This window comes from Scedosporium apiospermum, assembly GCF_000732125.1.
Source record: "Scedosporium apiospermum strain IHEM 14462 chromosome Unknown SEQ_SAPIO_0107, whole genome shotgun sequence".
Lineage (NCBI taxonomy): Eukaryota > Fungi > Ascomycota > Sordariomycetes > Microascales > Microascaceae > Scedosporium > Scedosporium apiospermum.
In genome coordinates this window covers 13,137-36,080 of record NW_015971808.1, presented here as the reverse complement: position 1 = coordinate 36,080, position 22,944 = coordinate 13,137, and the positions used below count along the sequence as shown (strand labels likewise).

General features: G+C 51.1%; 3 protein-coding genes and 6 pseudogenes across 3 annotated transcripts; 8 read left to right on the top strand and 1 right to left on the bottom strand.

Moving 5' to 3' along the window:
- Positions 1–381: 381 nt before the first annotated feature.
- Positions 382–2,277, top strand: SAPIO_CDS6709 (annotated as a pseudogene; the record flags this gene model as incomplete).
- Positions 2,278–2,537: 260 nt separating this feature from the next.
- Positions 2,538–3,026, top strand: SAPIO_CDS6708 (annotated as a pseudogene; the record flags this gene model as incomplete).
- A 2,007-nt stretch (positions 3,027–5,033) lies between these two features.
- Positions 5,034–5,840, top strand: SAPIO_CDS6707 (uncharacterized protein; the record flags this gene model as incomplete). Its single annotated transcript, XM_016788740.1, has 2 exons — positions 5,034–5,350; positions 5,426–5,840. 2 exons carry the CDS (start codon positions 5,034–5,036, stop codon positions 5,838–5,840), a joined length of 732 nt encoding a protein of 243 aa, XP_016641539.1.
- A 1,376-nt stretch (positions 5,841–7,216) lies between these two features.
- Positions 7,217–8,069, top strand: SAPIO_CDS6706 (uncharacterized protein; the record flags this gene model as incomplete). Its single annotated transcript, XM_016788739.1, has 3 exons — positions 7,217–7,339; positions 7,425–7,555; positions 7,640–8,069. 3 exons carry the CDS (start codon positions 7,217–7,219, stop codon positions 8,067–8,069), a joined length of 684 nt encoding a protein of 227 aa, XP_016641538.1.
- A 523-nt stretch (positions 8,070–8,592) lies between these two features.
- Positions 8,593–9,273, top strand: SAPIO_CDS6705 (annotated as a pseudogene; the record flags this gene model as incomplete).
- Positions 9,274–11,129: 1,856 nt separating this feature from the next.
- On the top strand, positions 11,130–11,807 carry SAPIO_CDS6704 (annotated as a pseudogene; the record flags this gene model as incomplete).
- Positions 11,808–13,235: 1,428 nt separating this feature from the next.
- Positions 13,236–15,083, top strand: SAPIO_CDS6703 (annotated as a pseudogene; the record flags this gene model as incomplete).
- Positions 15,084–15,098: 15 nt separating this feature from the next.
- On the top strand, positions 15,099–15,821 carry SAPIO_CDS6702 (annotated as a pseudogene; the record flags this gene model as incomplete).
- A 3,019-nt stretch (positions 15,822–18,840) lies between these two features.
- On the bottom strand, positions 18,841–20,455 carry SAPIO_CDS6701 (uncharacterized protein; the record flags this gene model as incomplete). Its single annotated transcript, XM_016788738.1, has 4 exons — positions 18,841–19,276; positions 19,364–20,039; positions 20,147–20,282; positions 20,345–20,455. The coding sequence occupies 4 exons, from the start codon at positions 20,453–20,455 to the stop codon at positions 18,841–18,843; spliced, it is 1,359 nt and encodes a 452-aa protein (XP_016641537.1).
- Positions 20,456–22,944: the final 2,489 nt, after the last annotated feature.

Below are 22,944 nucleotides of genomic sequence, written 5' to 3'. Positions count from 1 at the left end.
ACACTGATGGTGTCTCAGCTGTCATCGCCAAGGCGATATTTCCGAAAGAGGTTCGGTGGGATTGGTGAAATTACATCAATCACCTCCTAGGTGTGTGTAGTCGTCAGATTTCAACATCTCGAAGGAATGCTTGATTATGGTCGCCGATAAGAGTCGACGGGATGTTGAACCTGGGCTCCCTCTTGTCGATAACTTGTGTTCGATGATAGGAGTAAAGGTGTCGGGACCACCGTTGATATGACATAAATATCCTCTCAAGACAATGGCTGAGAAAGTGGGCATTCATTGTATCCTCCTACTATAAACCCTTTTCATCAGATATCTAACACCTTTTTATTTTTTCAAAGCTTCACCTTCTTCCACACCAGTATCCTCTCCAATATGGACAAAATTCAGCGTCTGCCAGGTTCAGGCTTCCCAGTGCAGCCCCCAAAAACCACCTTGTCGCGTCCGCCTTCGAATCTCTCAGCTCTTGGCTACGACTACGTCGTCGCCGTAACTCAGGAGAGTATCAACGTCACCATGGCCGATTATCTCTCGACTTTGGGCGAGGATCCGCACAATAAGCCCATCTACCTCATCTACGTGCGCGACCGGATGCAACCCCAAGCAACCCCAAAGCTCACTTCCTACGATGAGTTCAAGGCACTTGCCAATGCCGACCCGTTCGATATCCCGCTCGAGGGTCGGACGGAAGAAGAAGAAGAGGCCGTGATGCGGCTCTTCAAGCTGGGGTTCGTCACGGGCATTAAAGCGCGCCTGGGGAAACCACCTCACGAAGAGACGCCTGACACGGTCAAGTTGAACTCGTACGCGTCCAAGGTTACTTTCCAGCTTTTGTGTTCCGAGTTCCGCTTCGTTCGCGCGGACTTCGACCCCTTCCAGCTGCGCGTGACTTTTACCGGCGATGCGCAGGAGCTTCACGATGAGCCGTGGATCGTGCGGGCAAACGTCGATCTGCGTCTCAGAACACTAGAGGGCGAAGATGAGGCCAAGTTCGCCCGTTTGAGCCCCGAGGTCAAGAGAAGGGTTAAGAGCTTCGACTCCAACGTCTATGGCGTGCAGCAGCTCCTGTTCAATCTCACCCAGGCGACACTTCACTCGTCGGTCGAGTTTGTCCACAGGACAGACTTTGTAGACGACATCATCCGGCGCTATTTCGTGGAGCACTACTTTGCGGAGATGCAAAGACTCGGTGAGCCCATTCTCGGGTCGGCCGTGCTTAAGCTGGCTACGACGAAGACGAGCGTACCGACGCCGACGATGACGCTGACGGACATGGATATCAGCGTGACGCCGTACAAGGTCGTGGAGAACACGGACCCGATGCCTACCGAGGAAGAACGACCGCGGCTCTCGACCCTCAACTACCTCTGCGCTGCGGACAACAATCACTTGCCGACCACGAACCCAGCCATCACCTGGAACTGGGTGCCCACGGTCAACCACATCAAGAACCACGACGGCGTCATCTCCATCAACAGAAACACGCTAACGAACCACTTCCGCAAGAACCTGGAGACATACGTCCGGACGCAAATGTTCAAGCCCAAGGTCACCGTCTCGGTCAAAAAAACCGCCATCGGCACGCCTCTCGTCGACGCCGTGTACAAGCTAAGCCTGGATCCCGGCCAGCAGCCCAACATCACCACGCCCGCCACGGGGCCCACGGTGCTCAAATTTGACTACGGCGCCGAGAGCTTCGACCACGCCGGAAGCAACGGCAGCTTGGGCAGCCTGCGTGTGGCGACGTACTACAGCTGCGAAGTCACGTTCCAGGATACCAGGATCTATGTCAAGCAGGAGAAGTATGTCAACGTGCGGATCTCCAAGTTCCTCGACGACCAGGGCGGCAACGTCGTAGCCGTGGCGCTGACCGAGGTGTACGATCTCGCCGTCGACCAGTGGGGCCGCCTGGTGAGTGAGCGCAGGGAGTACTTGGACCCAACGCGCGAGACCGAGATTCAGCGCGCCCATGCCTTCTTCGACACCTTTAGCAAGATCAACCACATTATTACGCAGATCACTAACACGGCTCAGACCACGGTAGGTACGAAAGTGCCTACCGTACCTGTAGAGATTGTGCGAGACTATGTGTTTCCCGGAGGGAACGTATTTACGTTCAAGGATGTGGCCTTTTCGCAGTATCAGGACTTGATGTTGTACATCACGTATGTGAATCCAGATCCCGCTGTCGTGGAGGAGACCGAGCACATAGAGGTGCCCGTGGAAGAGCTGGAAGGGATTCAAATCGTTCCGCTTCCCGTCAAGCAATGATCCAAAGGCTGGTCTAGTACGGCGTGGGTCGATACATAGTTAGTGTAGTTTCTCTTGACAATGAATTCGCTGCCTTGCATGATGAAGGATAACTGGCCAACTACTTTTCCCTAAATTGAACAGGCGTTCGCAGTCTATTGATGGAATAAGAGAAATTTGGAAAATCCATTACAAATGACTAGTTCTCCCGGGCATACGTCGGCGCACTGCGCATCATCCAGGATAGTGCAGAATCGACTGGGGGCATCGAATCAGCCAAGATGCACTCGTACTACGGCAACTGCTACATCTGCCTCGCCGCCACTAGCGTAGCCGACCATGACGGCGGGTACAGCGTGCGCAAGCTTAGGGTCAAGCACAAAGGCAGGGACCACCAGAATAACGCACAGCGTCTTCGTCCGCCCCAAGGTCCCGCACATCATCCACAGGACGGCCTACCCGGACAAGCAGTTCTTCCCCCTCCTCACCTGAGTGTGGGTGTCCAGGAGAGACGGCTGAGCCCGCAAATCCTGCAGCTCGCCAAGGGAGATCCCCACGGGCGGATTTTAAGCGGGTTTCTCACGGTGGAAGGAACGCTTCCGCCTTCGAGATGGAGCCGCAAGACCTCGTGGAGGGGCACCTACTTTTGGCTGGACGATGTGGTGACGCGGAAGCTCTTCGGGCTCATCAAGGAAAAAGGGCTGATGTGGTGGAGGGATTGGGCGGACGGAGCGGCCCACACGTTGGACCCGGCGATGAAGTGCATTTGATACCGCTGGCGAAACGGGCGGTGGTGGGGTAGGCGGATAGTGTGGAGTTTCGCTTCAGGTTCAATCCTGGGTTCACGGTTACGGAGACGGTGAATTCTCGTGTTGAGGCGGGTGGGTGCCGGGGGGTAAAAAACAGGAGCGTGTTTATGAGAGGGTTGGGTGGGCGTCGTATTCTGAGGCCGGAGGAGGGCCGGATCTTAGGCATGGGCAGAAGACTGTGTTCAAGTTTGAGTGACGAGAGGTATGGCTTTGGCGAGATACTCCAATAGGAGTTCCTGCTTCCCCAGGAAGATAGTTTGCAGGGGAAGCAGGCGCTCCTAGAAGATCCATAATTACACAACTGATAATTAGACATATGTCAAGCTCCTCATTAACTGGTTTTAGAGAGCTTATATCTATGAAGAAGAGGAGATTGTATACATCAAAGAGGATCGGCCTCATGAAGAGGTTGTCAAAATACGCAGCGCCTGGAGTGGTTGAGACCGTAGTATATTAGATTTTATCTTGGAAAGAGGCCCGATTATATACTGGATGATGTTATAGTAGACATGGTGAGTATAGCATTAGTGTAGATAGGTAATAACATATTTAATAATGCTTCCATATGTTAGTTATTGTCATCGTATATAATATAGAGGGGATTAATTTATAGGTATAGGATTCCAACAACCCCTGTGGGATATCGATGAGTTGTATGGGAAGTTCTATGTTGACATTGGCAGGGCAAGAGGCGTGGCTTGAGGCGAACTTGCACAGCTAGCAGCTGCACATGTGGGCGGCTGTTGACTGTCCTTGCTCATGCTCACATGTTCCCCGTATCCAAAGGGATCTAGTAGGTCTAGCCATTGGGTATATTCTATGCCGTTCTCTCGCTTTGCTGGTTTCGCGTCGGCGAGAGCATGCAACTGGCCGTCGACGTCACGGGGAGGGATGTGAGGGTAGACCTCTCACGCATGCTGTACACCATCCGAACTGTAGTTCACGCAGATGGGGTAGTTTCGCTCTTTCAGATGCTGATGGTTTCCGACAGGCCCATGACCTCCTGGATCATCCGTTTCTTCAATGCCTAAATGGAAGCTAGGATCAGGTTGCAGTAGGGGAAGGTCGCCGCTGTGCTGGCGAACTCGGCTGCCAGGGCGTAGAGCCGCTACGAGATGTAGTCGCTGTTGGTTTCATAATAGAAATAGAATTTTGATATGTACCTCCAAAGGCGTAGGTCCTTGCATACGTCGCGTCGCGGTAGGTCGACTGGGTTGCCTGGCGAGCCGCCCGCTGTCGAGGCCTCGTTCATCGCGACTTACCTTGGTAGTGGCGATTGGGTTAGAAGTTGTTTCAAGTCAATCAACGCGGGGTTTAAGGCCGAGTTCTTTGTTATCACTACTAGGTGAACAAATCATAGTCATGGCTATGCTCAAGTTGGCTCGGATCTCGCGAGCAGCTGAGCGACTTAGTCCACTCTTCCGTTCTGTACAGCTAAACGAGAGAAGGCAAACTGCCCAATAAATATCAACTCCAGCTCCAAAAGCATCCTGATATGGCTTAGTGCCTCTACCCCATTCGGTGTGGTCACTAAGTCCCATCCATCAATATTTGCTTTTGCTCCACCTGTTTAGGTTCTGGGGTCAGCCGTTGATTTCCCGTACAATACGGGGTCCGTATAGAACCTGGGTTGCTTAAAGCGGTGGTGGCTCTCAGCTCCTTTCACGGCTGAGATCCCTCGCTTCGCTTCGCAGACCAGAAACGTCCAATCAAGCCTCGCCGTGGTGCGCGGAACCAATTTAAAATTAGATGCTTATTTTTATCTACCAGGTTCCACACCCACCCCTCCTCGTTTGTTTTGGCTGTGCTTTCGTCGTCATAACTTTGAATCTTTTGATCTTTTTTCCCTCACCTTTCACGAACTCCCAACGAGAGAAACAGAAAATTCGTGTCTCATTTGTCCTTTTGAGTCGCGCGTCCTCTTGGAGCTGCCGAAGAAAACCTCTCCGGTCACGACGATTCGCGACAATGGAGCGGCCGATCAAGGTCATCCAAGCCCCGGCGAGAGTCATGTGGATCTCAAAGACGGTCCTCCGCTCCCTCTCCCTGATCTTGGGCATCGCGCTCCTCGGTGTCGTCGCTGCCATCGCCGCCACCTCTTACGACGATGACGATTATTATTACTACTCCTACGGCGATTCCTTCCTCTGGCTTACCCTGGCAACTGGTGTCGCCCTTACGGGCCTGCTTTGCGCTGGGTCCTTCTGCGCCATCGGCTATGACGACGAAGGAACGGGCAGCGCGGCGCGTCGCAACGCCCTTGTCGCCCTGGGAGTCATAATCACGTACGTCTTTGTTTTCTCCTCTCTTCCCTGCAAGGTTTTTGGTGCCCGCACATCCAGCTAACGCCAATCCGCCAGTATCGTGCACTTCGTGCTGTTCGTCATCGCCTGCTGGGAAACCAGTGTCCGGAACCGCGCCATCCGCATCATCGTCGGTCGTGATGGCGTGCCGCTCAAGGGCTCCGAAAACGCCTCCACGTTCTATCAGGCCCAGCAGGTCCAGCTTGGCATCGCCGCCCCGCCCAATGGTCAGCAGGCTCACCTTGCTGCTGCCCCAGCTGTCACTATCTTCCCCCCTGTGCTGTTTCACCAGGTACCTCCCATGCAGAACTACTCGATTTCGACTCCCGCAAGTCGCCCGGTGGGATCCGATCTCCAAGTTGTATCTCAGCCGGGCCCCGCCCATTCCCCTTCCGAGATTTCTAACGCCGGCCCTTTACCTATTCACTCTTCTCCAACTCATCCTCCCGCGAATAACCCTCCTCAGGCGTAATGTTTTTAGATGTTGGAGTATTGACGCTCTTTATCAAAGCCTTGACCTACCAAACATTCGAGTCAATGTAGCAGGCAGAGCTTCTGGACTCTTTGAATTTGGCGTATGGCCGAGGAGTTCTACGTAATAAACAGATAACAATGATGCCTCTCCCTCCCTGATCACTTATATCCGATCAGACGGAGCTTGCATGACTCAGTAAGTCTACGCAACGCGGGGCCACGGTTGTGCGCCTGGTATCTGTTCCGGGGGGTGGGTGACCCACGGAACATTGCAGGCTTCCTTGGGGCGAACTATTGTCAACTTCTAGTTCAGGCCACCGACAACTGAAGTGATATTCGATAGAATTCAACTTGCCGTGATTGGTTGGATGTGTGGTTGGTTTAGGCCTCCTAGAAGAGCCAGAGGCTGTACCTTCAATGCAGAATCACAATATTGATCACAATCCGCCTCAGCTTTGGAATTCCACTTCTGGCAATTCTAGCTCCGCACGCACACCCTTTCATGCCGCACAGCTGTGGAACCGACATTTTACCGATTGCGTGCGCGTTGCAGACCGAGCGAAGGAGCAGGGATTAAGCTGGAGGAAGATGCGAGAGTAAAGGAATTGTTAGATACAGCGCTGGGAGAACCCTGGCTTGTACCCAGTTTTTTTTTTTAGCTTTTTTTTTTATTCCTTTTTTTTTTTTTTTTTTTTTTTTGGTAAAATGCGAGATTAGCTACCTTCAAAGTACCCATTTATAGCCCATGCAGATGATATTTTCACAAAATTTTCCGCTCTCTACATCATGTCCCCAACCTATAGTAATCCATACTGTTACATAGATCATTGATCAATATTAAAATAAGGCTGCTAGCAGCTAGTTATGCTTGACCTTCTAACAATAGTTTTATGGCAAATAACTATTTGAGACCAGAAGGTCGCCACCACACTATATGCGTAGGTTGACACTGGACACTTGTATTAAATACCTAACACACCTAGCTGTATCCTACATTTCAGTTTCACGCCAGTCTTGGTCTATAACAATCCGTAAGAAACATTACCTTGATATTACTGCGACCTAAGAGAACCAGAAACAAAAGCTGTTACCTATCGCCAAACGCCGCGCAGGTAGCCTTTGCAGGATCCCCATGTAAAAGCCAAGACCAGGATACAACCAACGCCCTCGTAAGCATCGGTGCTTGGCATCTTGGCATCCTGCACATCCAAGCTGGGGAAACAAACCTCAAAAAAGAACAACACCCAACCTCAATAATCTCCCCCGATGAAGCGGGGTTTTTGCACTCTTCCGTCTCCCTTTGCTTTTCATGCGCGCGTAAAAGCGCCCACCGCTTGAAGACACGCTCCAAACACATCAAAACTCTCCGCCACCATGAATTTTCACGCCTTGTTCCTCGCAGCTTGGAGTTGCCAGGTCGCGCTGGCCCAGGATAGCGTGACCGTGTCGATGGCCTGGGAACATGGACTTGGCTGGATCGCCTCCAGTCTGTCCGAGGTAAGAAACACATCATTCTCAGAACGACTTCCAAAATCTTTCATCGCAGCAATGTCCCTGACCAACGTGCGCACTTTACCTCTAGATGGGCGGTGGCACCTACTATTCGATTGGGTGTCCGGAGACTGCCACGGCGGATGTATGCAGCACCCTCACGCCGTTTACGCTCACGCAAAACACCCGCCGCGCCAGACACACGGAATATGACGGCACCGTGTGAGTCTCTCGAGTTCCCAAATGCGATTCTCCCTCGACGCCTTAGCATCTGCGTCGCTAACCTGACATTCTACCTGCTCTTAGAACGTACGTCCACTTCTGCCAGTGGTCTCCCGCTGCCACCCCCGGCTGCGGCGTGTCCGACAACCTGCGCACGACATGGGAGACCTTCTTCATGACCGCCGACGGCTACAAGAATACGCAGACCGTGCTCCCGCTCGTCACCGACGCCAAGTTCTTCACCCCTGCTTCGCTCACTGCGGAGCCGAGCATAACGGCGACAGAACCGCCCGCGAGGCCGACCGCTGCGCCGCCTCCGGCCGTACCCGACGATGATACCGATGCCGACGATGACCAGGATGAGGATGATTTATATGATGAAGATTCGTTTCTAGGAAGAGGCTTTCCTCTCGGGAATGGGGGCTCGGGAGAGGGTGCAGCGAGGAGTCTGCAAGGCAGTATCGCTTGGGCGTTAGGGGCCCTAGCTGGCGCGGTTGGGTTTGTGGTCGCCTGATCGGCCTGGGGTGATGTCCGATGGTGGGAGGATAGTTGGCGTCTGAGGCTTAATTTACACTTTGCGTGTCGTGTATTGCCGGGTCACGATACTCTACTGAAAGGCGAAACTTCCCAATCAGGCTGAAGAAGAGCAGAAATAGAACATTGGTGGCAGATCCAACGGGAATGTAACATTACTTGCATCGCGACCTGGGAAAATCACTTAGTGGAGTGGATTTTGGGTTTGATTGAAGAATGTTGCGCAAAAGTCACCCGAAGTACCTTTGCTAATCAATACCGTCTTTGGAGACTTTAGTGGGACGCCTAGCTGTACGTAATCAAACGTAATCAAACGAGTGTCGGGCTCTCCAAAATTAGCATGAGGCAGTCGCGTCGCCCCAACGCGTTTTGGCCTTCATCACATCGTTGATTGAGCACACATTTATCACACCACCAAGGGATGAGGCCGGCCTCATCTTCTAGAGTCATATCCCCTTTTCTACGTGTATAGAAAGCACACCATCTACTCCATTTTCTCAAAGATGCCCGCCATTACAAGAGCGACAACGAGGGCAACAGCCCGCCGTGCTGCCCGACCTACTCCCATCAAGAAATCTACTCCCACAAAATCTACAGCAAAGAAATCCACCACAACCACGACAACCGCCTCTCCCGGAACAGATGCCTCTCCCTCTGCAGCCTGGCAACCACCCAAGACCCGAAAAACTAGCAAAGAACGCTCCATCAGCCGCCCCGGCGATGTCATCACGAAGACCATGAAAAACTCGCTATCAAAATCGGGAGAAGTCACCAAGGTGCTCAACAGGGGACCCGATGGCCTTCCCGTGCGCGACGTGCTCGGGTACAAACTCAGCTACAAAAAGGTGCTAGCAGCCACGAGACCCCGGAGCAAGCCCAGGCTCAACCCCGGTTCGAAAAAGTACGAGCAGATGCTGAAGCAGGAGGAGGACAAGGAGCGCCGGCGAATGGAGATCATGGGCGTGCCGAAAGAGAAGTCGTTGCTCGGCTTGGCCGACAGCATCTTCCAAGGCCAGGTAGCCGCCGACCTCGACATCCCCTATCACACCGTCGACATGGCGGCGTTTGAGGAGTGGCATCGGCGCGGGTTTAAAATTGACCCGAAGCGGTGGCAGGAACCCTTGACTGAGAATGAACGGGACCGGCTCGATGTCCTTTCGGTGGGGTCCGTTTTCAGGGAGTGAATTTAACAGGAGTGGATGATGTATGAGTCTTTCAAAATACTGCACCTCTACTTTGTGACTAAATGGCCGTGAACTCCTACCTATCACCGTCATTCAACACTGTTTGGAATGCATCGATACTAGCTTGTTCTTGACCCAGAGACCCGATGTGAAGTGAAGAGTATCAGATATAAGTCCGGATATGTACCTATTTCGCTTTCCACCAATACAGTACTTAGAAGGAGTTTAAAGCATCGGTTCAATTAACTCCCGCTCTGACAAGAGGATCCTGGTTCAAGTTGAAGAGTTGAAGGCCCCATGACTGCAAGGCGGTGGGTATTACCAGAGTCTCCTAACGCTGGCTTTTCGAAAGATTATTCTATAAAACTTGAGTATCCGCGTTCAGACGTTTAACGTGGTTGAACCATTACAGGATGAAGGGAATGGGCGTCGGCCTGTCGCCCTTATCGAATGCGATGACGGCCCCTTCACAGTTGAAGTTCCTGGATCTACACCCTCGATCCGGCATTCGTCTTCACCAGTCTCGACTCGGAAGAATTCCGCCTGGCTGAGCTCCTCCCGGGAGCATTCTCATCCCCGATCCACTGCAGTATCCAGACCTACAAGCTCGATGCATTCAATCTTCCTCCGTTCCGAGCGCTCTCGTACACTCGAGTAGATTCAGAGGATGACCAGCTTATTGTGGGTGGCCAGCGGATGCCCCAGGATGCAGAGCGACGGTGACAATACGAGTTCCGACATCCCGTCTACTCCCAGGAGAGAAGGTTTCCTGTGTCAACAAGCTTGAGAGATTCCCTCCGAAAAATTCGAGATAAATACTTACCCGTGAAAGTTTGGATCGATGCCCTTTGTATCAATATGGAAGAAGATGCAGAGCGGGAGTGCCACGTCGCCATGACTCACCGCATCTACCACCGCGCCATTGACAGGATTCTCTGGCTTGGAGACAAGGATGAGGACACGGACAAAGCCATCAACGCCGTCGAGCGTGTGTCTGAATCTCGAGTGCGGGGTGGACAGGTTCCCAAATTGGATCGCTCCGAGATCGAGTCTGTGCTACGTCTGTTACAGAGACCTGTGTTCAGACGGATCTGGTGCATGATTGAAGCCGGGATGTCCTAGAAGCCAGTTGTCCTTCATTTCGCGTCCCGGAGTTTTCCGACCCGGCGCTCTTTGGGGAAAGAACTTCCAACCGAGCAGCTCAAGCGGTAGTACCGTGATCAGTGGCCAAGCTGTCATTGGAGCTCTTAGAAGGTTAGAAAATCGCAATTTTTTTTTCTTTTTCCTCTACCGTCCTCTTCGCCTCTATTTTTCGTCCCTTCTGCCCCATCCACAAAAGGTTACCTTTCAAGTCTAGAAAGATTAATCCTATCCTGGCCTAATTGACTTTGTCTGGCCGTGCAACAATCCTCCCGCTTCGGGTCCTGGCAGGTCTTTTGACTGGTCAGCATTTATAACCTCAGCCGATGGGAATCCGGGGCGCGGTTCAATGCGGGTTAATGAGTGGCTCGCCCAACGAAACCTTACTGCGAATTTGATGTCGACGAAGGTGGTGAAAAGCGGCAGATTTCTAATTAGCGTGTTTCTGGTGGAGAATCGACAACAATGAATGGTCGGGGACTTGGATGGTGGCCCGGGGAAAAACCTTGATCCAGCTTGATCTCATTGACTCAGCGCTACGTTGAGCTACGCCTTCTCCTCTTTTCCCCCAGTGAAAAATGCGCATTTTAGCCCGGATTTCGGTGCTCCGTTTCCATCACCTTGGGGCAACCAAAACTGCTGCCCGTACATCCTTTCGATTCTGCTCTTCCCATAGCCATTCTTACGACGGATACAAAAAGGCCAAACGCGTCACGATGGGCGAAGGAGGCAGTCAAGATATCGTCAGCTACCTCCAACAGAGCCACAGCCGTGTTTTCGACAATAATCGCGCGTGGGCGGCCAGCAAGCGCAAGAAGGATCCGGAGTTCTTCAACAAGCTTTGCGAAGGCCAGAAACCTGAATATCTCTGGATAGGATGCAGCGATTCCCGGATTCCCGCCGAGCTGATCACCGGCCTTGAGCCCGGCGAGGCCTTCATCCACCGCAATATTGCCAATCTAGTCTGCAACATCGACCTCAACTCTATGGCAGTCATCGAGTATGCTGTGAGGCATCTCAAAGTCAAGCATATTGTCGTCTGTGGCCATTATGGCTGCGGAGGAGTCGAGGCTGCCTTGACACCCAAGGATCTTGGAATTCTCAATCCATGGCTGAGAAATATCCGCGACGTCTACAGACTGTACGAAACCGAGCTCGACGCTATCAAGGATGACCAGAAGAGATTCGATCGGCTAGTCGAGCTCAACGTCATAGAGCAGTGCAAGAACGTTATCAAGACCGCCAGCGTGCAAGAGTCCTACGCTAAAAACCAGTATCCTGTCGTGCACGGATGGGTCTTTGACTTCCGCGATGGCCTGCTTAAGGATCTGAAAATCGACCACGAGGCCATGCTCCGCGACATTCAAAAAATTTACAACCTTATGGAGCCATGATCTGTTGGGGAGGTTCCTCGAATCCCCCCGCCCCCCCCAAAAGCACCGACCCCAACTCAATATTAGACTACGCAGCCCATTGCCATCACCTTGAAAGCAACCCCAAGGATTTCAAATCTCCAAACTCCTGTAAAGATTGTTCCTTCCCCGGTTCCATTGATAATATTGGCCTCCCTCGGAGAGTTGAGTCGTGAGTCTGCCAACCTTTGTGCGATCTCCAGCAGCTTGGAGGAACATCTGTGGGACTAGTAAATCATGAGTTTGCTTAATATTAAATCACGAGGCTACTGTCTGTGCCACCCGTGACACGAATTAGTTGCATGTGTCTCGTCTATTGCTTGCCCTCCCTTTCATTAGTTAAATTAGTCCGAAGAACTGGAGTGTCAGCTCTTCATTGACCGGTGCAGTGTGCCCGGCATCCTGGGCACATGTTTGGTTAGGCGGCATAGGGGTTGCCGACGGAGCCCCTACGAAACAGGCATGCGCAGTCCCCGAATAAGCCGATCCGGCCTCGAACAGATTTGCGTTGTGAATTTGTGATACCACAAGGAAGTTTGTCATGAAGTTGAGGGCAGCCGAGCTGGCATTGTCAAGTTCGTGCGAATTCACGTGAATTGACCAGTTGACGCGAAGAAGGCACGAAGTAAACTAGTTCCCGGCCCACTCCAAGTATGACTGGGTTCACCCGTTCCTAAATTGTTCCAGGCCAAACAGGCCTCGAGCAGGGACTATTAGATACTGTAGCACTAGGTAATAGAGCGGCTCGAAGCTTACGCTAGCTCTCGGAGAGTGTAGAGGTACATACAGTGCGTACAATTGTAGCGTCTGATCAAGTCAGTCTACACTCCACAGCGAAACACCACTGCCAAGGGAAGAGTAAACTAGGCGGTTTGACTGGTTTGACTGGGGCTTTGAGTACGTCCTTTAATCTCTTATAGCGCTTGTCCATTGCCGTCGCTCCTGCCTGACCAGACCGTCCCCTAGGGGCGCTCCTCCAGGTCATTGGTCCCTTGGTTCTGCCGCGCCAGACCGCTCTCTATTTCGTGATGTGCTAAAATCACATACTCATTGCATGTTAGATGAGCGTGGGAATCATCTCGTCAGCAAGCCTCACCAATCCCTTACTAATTATGATAGCGCCACGGGCGATGGCACACGTCCAGTCACACGAGCCCCGCACTTCTAGTCTTTCAGTAGTCCAGCCTGACGCGAATGTACCCAAACCTTACCAACTCAGTATCTCAAGTCCACCCTCGGTCTACAGAGCTAAATTTACTGTGGCCATGGCAGTTTTGGGAGGCACAGCTCCTAACTAGTTACAGCCCTATAGCGGACACCGACTACAGCACGTACGGATACAACCGTCGATTTTCATGCCTCCCCACTTGATCCACCCCTACTTACTCAGGTCATCTGCAAGACCTCAAAATGCACCTAATCAACGTCAAGACACGCAAGTTAGAGGAGGTCCTCGACTACGAAGCTCCACCGTACGCCATACTATCGCACACTTGGGGAGATGACTGCGAGGAGCTCACTTTCCGTGACGTTGAAGAGGGAAGAATCGATAAGCCCGGCATCGGGTCAGTCAAGTTCCAGGGAAGCTGTCGACAAGCCGAGAAAGATGGCCTCGCCTACGTGTGGATTGATACCTGCTGTATTGATAAAACCAACCTAGTGGAGCTCAGCGAGGCTATCAATTCCATGTTTCGATGGTATAAGCGTGCTTCTCTTTGCTATGCTTATCTGCCTGACGTTCCTAGTTGCGACAAGCCCCGGAAGCCTGGATCCAAGTTTCGGAAAAGCCGATGGTTCGGGAGGGGATGGACCTTGCAAGAACTTCTTGCGCCGAAAGAATTACGGTTTTACAGCTCTACATGGGACTACCTAGGGAACAAGGGAGCCATGGGGGGCATCATCCGGAAAATCACTGGTGTGCCTCATCAATTCCTGCTGGGGTTTACTGAGCTGCATGATGCGAGCGTTGCCCAGCGCATGTCGTGGGCTGCGCGAAGAGATACCAAAAGAAAGGAAGACCTCGCATACTGTCTTTTGGGAATATTCGGGGTGACTATGCCGATGGTATATGGCGAGGGTAGTGACCAGGCTTTCTTCCGGCTGCAGGAACAGGTTATGAAGAAAACGAGAGACCATTCCATCCTGGCGTGGGGCTATAGTATCCAATCACCCATCAGTAACCCCGGCCAAGCCATACCTGGGAGAATTCTGGCGGCCTCCCCATCAGATTTCGCAAATTCCTGGCAGATTGTCTCCCGCGAACAATCCACCACGCTGTTTAACTCGGTCGATATCCTTAGTGGCAGTCTTCGACTTCACTTATCATTGCTTACTACTCCTGCTGGCGAAACACTCGGGCTGCTGAATTGTGGGCCCCTGAACGATATACAGCAGGTAGTTGGGATTCCTCTTATCAAAGTGGCATCAGGGTCAGAGGAGTATTTCAGACCAAAGGGATGTCATGCAGTGCTGCAGCCGATGACTGGGCGTGATATTTCGCCCAGTCTTACCTACATCAAGATTGACAGCCAAAGCGAGAAGGCTGTGGATGCGAATCAACAATACTGGTTCTACGATACTGAGGAATTTGCCGACCTTGGCCTAGATTTGGTTGATGTAGCACCTCAGGCCAACTGGGACCGAGAGCGGGCTGTGATTATATCGACAGCCCCATCATCTAGTGGTGCTATTTCTCAGATACTAGCTCGATTCCGCTATAGCGAGGAAGATTCCCAAGATTTTGTGATAATGCTTGAGTTCAAGCAGCAAGGCATTCCCATAAAGGCTCAGTGCTACATTATGATATGCTGCAGAGACACGACACTTCTGGAGCTGGCCGAAAATCTTGAATACGTAGCGCAAAAATCATCAGGGGCAAATAGCGCTAGCAATGGACTACTACACCTGAGTATAGCATTAAGGCCCGATCTACACCAGCCGATTTTTTCCGTTGAGCCAGAAGCACTGCCCCGTCCGCCAGATGTTACTATCGATATAACCACAGAGTTGCAAAAGCCAGATCTAATGCTGGAGCTCGTGGGGATACTGGAAGAAAAGAAGCAAAATGATGCTGAAGAGGAGAGGTTGAACCTGGGAGTGGATGGCAGAAGTCAGCGGCTAAAGAAGTTGAAAATCGACTTGAAGAGTGTAGAGAATGAACTGAGGAAACTTGAAGAAGAGAGGAGTGCTTTACTTATGGAGGAGAGTAATGAGTCTGAAGAATTACGTCGTCTTGGTGAAAGGCAAGTAGAGCTCTAAGAAAAACAGGAGGATATGTCTAAACGCTGGTCGCAAGCTTGGAAGCGGTGGGACAAACTCTGGCCTGCAAATAGGGATGAAGACGATTACAAGTTACAAAGGATGGACAGTGGGAAGCTGCTTCTATGGGCTGTTGAGAAGGACGATGTTGAAATGGTTGAACTACTTATTAGCAGGGGTGCCAACATTGCTGTCACAAATAAGGACGGATGGACGCCATTAATTGCAGCCTCAAGCAGGGGGTATATCGATATGGTAAGATTGCTCCTAGAGAAGGGTGCTGATGTTAATGCCACTGATAAAGACTCTCGCACAGCATTCTGGCATGCTAGATTAGGCGGACACGAGTCTAATATACAGATGCTCATGGAGAACAGTGCCATTACCATATGGCAACTACAACAGACGCTCAACGGCCACAGCAACGTTGTCTATTTGGTTGCCTTCTCACCCGACTCGAAAGTCCTCGTATCAGCATCGTTGGATAAGACGGTACGACTCTGGGATCCAGCAAACAGGACAGTTACAACAGACGCTCAGCAGCAACTATGTCTGGTCGGTTGCCTTCTCACCAGACTCGAAAGTCCTCGCATTAGCTGCATCGGAGGATACAACAGTACCACTCTGGGATCTGGCAACAGGACGGCGGCGACGGACACTCCACGGCCACAGCGCTTATGTCTTTTGGGTTGCCTTTTCACCCAACTCGAAAGTCATAGTATCAGCATCGATGGATAAGACGGTGCGACTCTGGGATCCAGTAACAGGACAGCTACGACAGACACTCAACAGCCACAGTAACCATATCAATTCGGTTGCCTTCTCACCCAACTCGAAAGTCCTCATATCAGTATCAGTAAATAAGATAGTACAACTCTGGGATCCAGCAACAGGACAGCTACAACAGACACTCAACAGCGACTATGTCTATTCAATTACCTTCTCACCTGACTCGAAATTCCTTGCATTAGCATCGGAAGATAAGGCAGTACAACTCTGGAACCTAGTAACAGGACGGCTACAACAGACACTCAACAGCCACAGGGGCCATATCAATTCAGTTGCCTTCTCACCTGACTCGAAAGTCCTCGCATTAGCATCCCGGGATATGACTGTGCGACTCTGGATCTGCTAATAGGATAGTGTAATGGGGAAGAAGGTGACAGCGGTGGAAATGGTGCAGTTCTCTCATGGGACCGCAAGAATTGAGGCGGAGAAATATTGTTCCTTACCATGGGCCAGGGGCATTGTTATTTCTTTTCTTTTCTTTTCTTTTCTTTCCTCTCTTAAGAGGAATAATAACAACTTCCTTAAAGTTCCTCAAGTGATCAGTTGTCAGTCTTTCTTTTAATTGACTTCCTTTTACTAATTTCTCATGGATCATCCTGTGTGGTGACTCTAGACAGGTCTTCTATTGTTTTGTATGCCCAAGTGTCCTCTATTTGACACTTACATGTTTCTTGACTTCCCCCTATTTGGAAGTCTCCTTTCTTCATGATCTGGCTCTATTTCCATTCATCAACTATTTCGACGTCCCATTACCATTTCTGCAAGGAGAACTGCAGCAGCTTCTTGCGGGAACCATTTAGACCATTTGACAGTCTGTTTCTTTTGTTTCATTTCTGTGGTGACCGGGCAGGCTGCACTGCTCCGTTTCAGTGATACCCCTGATATACATACTTGCTGGTTCCAGAGGACTTGGGCAGGGCGGCCCATAGGAGTATAAGGCCACAGCTGGTATCGGCACTTTGCGGGGAGGCCTCCCAAACGTTTGTGACCGACAGTAGAAGGCGCAGGCTCGAGATCCCGCGATGCGGATAACGGCGCCGCCAGCCCAACTGCTGTTGCCTGGTCTTGTGCTAGGGCCGTGCACATTCGGCTGTTCGAAGTATAAAGAGGCGCCAATCTCCGGTCGACTCCAGCCAACAACTTCTCCCTTTACATATACCGGCTTCCTGGCTACTTTACGACCGACCCTGCCGACACCTGTGATGCTAGACTCAACAGAGGCCTTTTATTGAGGGTCCACGGGATGCTACTATTGTCGGGCAGCCAGATCACCAACCTATCGACTATCACGGGCCCAGCATACAACAAGAAAGCCACACGTTGCGGCTCCACGATCCTTACCACTCCTCCCTTCCCTCCGGGGCAATATGTCATACCCAGACTATATGCCTGAAATGGATCGTAAAAGCCGGTTGAAGGGAGAAAGTATTGCTGTAGATATTCTACACAAACGTATCTTGTTAGAGTGCACTGTCTGCGGAGGGAAGGGAGCTCAAGTACTCGGATTGAGCAAAGCCCACCCGGAGGAATAGGAAATATCACATGCTTAAAAGTCGATGCCAGCGCGTAGCTGCGTGTGATGAGCGGTAGCTAGTGGTGTATCTTGTATTTCGTGTTCAAGAAAGCCAAATGGCCAAGTTGCCTCACAACTTGGCTCTATGATGTGAGCTGCGGATGGCAAAACCGGCAAGAGCGGCGAGGAGCGGAAGGGGGAAGGCGCTAAGTATTAAAAAAATGTCTCAGCGACAAAAACAGGAGCGACACTGGTGATAGTCAACGGCGTATCCGATCAAGAGACGACCAAAATAACTAGTATAAAAGCTCTAGTTAGAATGCATTTTATGCCGCATCTTGCCTTGGAAATTAGTCGCTTACGCAGGGCAGCGCCCGCCATCAACGCGCCACTGATTACTCCAAATATGCATCCGAATGCAATCGCCTTGCGACGACCGAAGGTATCGCTAGTATAGCCAACCGAAGCACTACGCAGCCATGCTGAACTTTACAGTCAGCACCAAAGTTATTGACCCTCACGAATAGATTTATACTTCCTGCCTGATAGACCGAGACAATGGCTCCTTTCAGCGGGGTATCGGGATTGCCGAAGTGGCTTAGGAAAGACTTGAGAGCCAAACTGGACGTGATGATACCAGGGTCGCTACAGAGGTGTATGTTAGGTTAGCCGCGTGTTTCAGGAAGTCGGAGGGAAGGAGATAGATGAAAGCAAGCGCATAGTATCCGTAGAGAAAGACTCCGATTCCTAGCAGGAAAGAGGTGAGGAAAGGTTTCGTAAACCAGCCGACTTCCTTCATTGTTGCGTTGTATTAGGGTCAGAAATTTGATTGATGGATTCAACTCTGTACTGCTACCATTCTCCTATAACATAATTCCTCGATCGGAGAAACACGCCGAGGTCATCAAGAAGAAGTGTGTCGAGGCCTTGGAGCAGCTCAAGACCTACACTGTGGTTACAAGCAATATTTCCTAAGTATCCAACCCCGAATGCACAATGGTGAAAGGGAAGCGAGCGCTTTGTAGATAAAACCCGATAATTATGTTGACGTACATTTGCACTTAGCCTGGGGTACATGTGGTTGAGCCCTGTGTGTTCTTCGCTGATGGATGACAGTGATTCCTGTCTAGATTGGATATAGCCTACGCCTTGAGTGACATTTCAAACACTACGTACGATTCATGACCTTCGAGTTCGGTGCGGAATGACGATTTCGAAACCACCAGGGTCAACTCTTCGTGGACATGGTTGGTGTGTAACACCAACTAGTAGTACGACCGCTATTGCGCCAGGATAGTCATAACCATGATCTATTTAATGTAGGGCTGATCTAACATTAGAGTATGAGTCACCATCCAACATCCATATGTTTCTTCAGCGTACGTTAAGTCCACCTAATAATAATCTTACCAACCATCCGCCACCATCATCCAAACGCCCAACACCCAACACATCTTAGGGGTCTATCCCTGACGACGCATCGCTCGTTGTCGGCCTCACCGACAAATCTCGCATCTGAACCAAACTCGACTCATCGCTGTATTGTATATCAAAAGTCTTCTTACACAAAATCGCACGGTCGGGTGGCTGTGTTCCTTTAGGTGACTGTCCATTGAACGTGGCCACGGCATGGCTAGTCGTTACCTTGCTGGCTTGGTTTTGGTATCCGGCTCCGTATCCAGCCCCGTAACCGGTGCGGACAGTCGACTCTTGGAAGATTGTAAAGACACGAGCTAGGGCAAGGCGGAGAGTCGGCATGCAGGCGCACATGATCCCTATGTTAATCTCGATGACGGACCATTTAGTAATAGGCGCATTATCCCAGGTCGGATTGCGAGAGTTCGCGTATGTTACGCACGAATGCAGACGGAGGATACTGACGATGGTGACACTGAAAGTGAAGAGATCTAGAGTTAGAATAGTAGTGGGGGGGCAGGGGTGCGCAGCATTCATTCGTGCTTGGGAACGATTGGCTTACAAGGTGCCGACGAAGAACATTAAGGCGATGCCAACCTTCCTCTTCCAATGCAGTTTAATTTTAGGTAGTTGGCTTAGCGGGATGGCGAGCATCCATATATCCAGCACAATGCTGATGATCGCATTAGCCCACGCCAGAGCATTGATATTGATGCATTTGCCCTGCCCCTCGCCATCCCATTTCGTCCAGAAGTAGCTGATCGGGGTGCAAGGGAAAATAGCGGCGATAACGAAGGCTACCCCAACCAGCACATTTAGGGTCTGTGTCACCCAGAGGACTTGTCGAATGCGCGTGTCCGGAAAGATACGGAGGTAGAAGAACAGGATCGACACTTTCAGTAGAGCGAGCTCTGCAAAGTACAAGATCTCCATGATGTAAAAGAACTTGCCGAATCGCGTTATCATGTCGAATGGCAGGGTCCAGATGTCCCGCCCGACGCCATTCGCTCCAGTGCCATGGACGACAATGGCTCTATTCGGTGCGCCAACAATAGCAGTGAGGACGATGAACCAGTCGTCTAGAGACAGCCCCATCTTCGCCACGAAGTGTTTGAATATGATTCGCCCGGCGACCAGGACTCCAGCGATTGTGCTGAGAATGGTAGTGAGGTCCTTGATAGCCCGTGATGTATCCCGTACGGGCGCATTGCAAATGGTTTGGGTGACATTTTTCGCATCTTACGTATATGCATCGATCATTAGCGATATTGCATCGGTGATGGAGGCAAGGGAAAAAAAAAAAAAAAAAAAAAAAAAAAAAAAGGAGAGGGAAGTCCACGCTTACGGAGGGACCCCTTCACCGTGCACGAGGAGAGCACACAGTTTGTGATGGCATCCTGAAGATCGGAGTTGGTGCATAGGCACGGCGTATCATCGATGGTGCAAGGCGAATTGGCGATGGAGGTCTTGAGACAATCGATCTGTAGACAAGGGTGGGTTAGAAGAGAGACACAAAGAGGGCAAAGGGTATGTGTCTCCATACCGCACAGTCGGGAAGGGAGCCGAGGGCAGACGAGAGGCCCTGGCAGAGCGTTACTGGGACGCAACTGAGCAGCAGGGCCGCCGCTGGGGCAAGTACGTGTCGTAATCTCATGGTGGGGGGGATCTCCGTCGTCTGTTGTCCAGCATCACGAGGCAGCAAGCCGCTGGAACCGAGGGGGAAAAGATTGGAGGATGCAGGGGCTCACTGGATCTGCTCTTCTTATCAGGTCCAACAACGGGGGAAAAAAAAAAAAAAAAAAAAAAAAAAAAAAAAGAAGAGAGGGAAAAAATGGGCATGTAAGAGAAGAAATATGTAGATCGAAAAGGGACATCGCATGTCGACACCTTGTAAATTAGATCAAGCCACTGGGGCGGTTTTCCTGCTCCTCCGGCATCAGTGGATATTTGGATCGAGAACGCGGGGAAACGTTACGCCACATGGACAGGGGCATCGAACTGTTGTCAGGAACGGATATGCTTTAAGTCGACCTACTTGTTACCAACAACGGTTAGGATTTTCCATGCTTCACAAAACCGAGTTAGGCTCGTCCATCTTAATTTGTTTAAAATTTTTTGGCCCATGTCAGGAGATCGAGTCTTGCTCGGAGGTGTGGAGGAGAGTTTGTTCAGCAGCATTCGTTGGACCATTCGGACACTGATGTGAGCCACTAAGGGCAAGGACTGGCCGATTAAACTTTGATATGTTAATCCGCTTGAATACCACCTCAGTATTGTCGAGTCTGTCCGTTTTGACAAAGGTACATCTAGAGGAGCGTGGAGTAGGGTTCACTCATGGGGATTCCTCACAATGAAGTACGAGGTAGTGGAGTGTAGGGGATACGGGTGAACGTAAAATGCATCGATGGCATCAATGATCAGTGTCGTCAAGTCCTGCTCCTGCCAAGAGATCTTCTTGCATCTTCCATATTTTCTAGCTTATCCCCTGTTGGCAATCATCCATCGTCGATCATTCTGAATATTCCACATCGTGATTAAGAGAAAAAAAAAAATCGAACACTAGAGACTAGTTTAAAAGAGGGGCGATTAACGATGTGTGAAGTCTCATGCATTTTCCTCTTTTAAGAGCGCCATCGGCTGATTTCCTAGAGAAGGTTACGTTCTGGGTAAGGCCAGGCCTGAAGGTCTTCGTCCTGATTCGCCCCCTGGACTCGAGCAGCTGGGGTATTCGAAGTGTGTGAGTGGGCCAGGCCAATGCACTAACAGGCAGTTAGCACCAATGTCTTCGACTTGCTCGTCAGCCCTGACAATTGAACCGAGTGAGCCAATCAAGACTCTACGTAGAGGATAGACCGCCAGGGTGTTGTGGATGGAAATGCGCAACTGTGGATTGTAGTTTATGTACGACAACGCCCGATCAACGCTGCTGGAGCAAGTGCCTGCAAGTGCGAAAATAAGGGGAAACGCCACTTGACATGTCATGGCTCTCTCAGGAGTGAGGGCAAGAAGGGGTCCGTGCCCTTGGCCCTAGCTATCCGCACGCAGCGCAGGAAGCGATTCCTTCGACTTTCGTCGGGGGATCATATCACCTGAGGAGCGGGACCCAACAGAGGGAGTCGCAGCAACCTGTTCTCCAGTCTAAGGGAAGAGTTTATTATGCGCTATCCCGTATGAAGCATGGCCGTGAGCCCCCGGGGATAGGGAGCCAGCATCCAGATGGCTTAATTGAGAGTGAGGAAGAAAAGAACCTCTTTTGGGCAATGGAGCGCGGAGGCGACAAGGCTAAATTCCGGGGTAGCAGGTTGCAAGCTGCAGATCGACGGTAGCACTTGTGGGGCTCGCTGTCGATGCAGGTCGACACTCAGACCCGTCTCCTTTTCTGCCCCCATGTTCTTGCACCACCCGACGAGAGTAATGCCGAGATTCTCTCGAACTACTGGCCTCCGAAGTCCCTTCCCTCACACGGGGGCTTCAAAGCTTGCACCTGCAATACGCTCTCCTATGTAGTCATGATTGATTAGAATATGGGCCGCATTGCTAGGGTTTATCGAGCCCAGCTACAAAGATCCAGAAAGCTATTCCCCCGTCTAGTCAGCGACACACCTCGTCACCTTTCTCCAGGCAACACTGGATTGATATTAAGACCTACCTTACTAGGGCCATATCCCTGGCCACCGTGCCTTGCTTTCCACTCAGCTCGCCCACTTCGTAGAATTCCGGAACTGAAGATGCGCAGGGAACGTCCACCCCCTTGCCAAAGGGATCCAATTGGCCACCTGCTGCCGAACAATTGCCGCTTAAATTCCGCCGCCGCCAGTCCAGGTGGACTATTGTACACCTCGGAACATCGTGGTTACGTCCGGGAGGTGCTACCGGGCACACGAAACTGACCAGAAATACGATTACAGTAAGCTAGCTTTATTGTGTCACATCCGAACGCAGGGTTGGTTCAACAATAGAGGAGGGAAGCGGACGTTGCATCATGGAAGCTAGGACTAGCCACAGTCGCCAATTTATACATGATAGAATGAATTCTCACGAAAACTACACAACACGGGCAGGCCAGCCCTTCTTTCGTGTTCTCCTTTCTCGGTCCTGTTTAGAATTAAACTGTCGTGAAGCAGTCTTTATGCAAACGCTTCG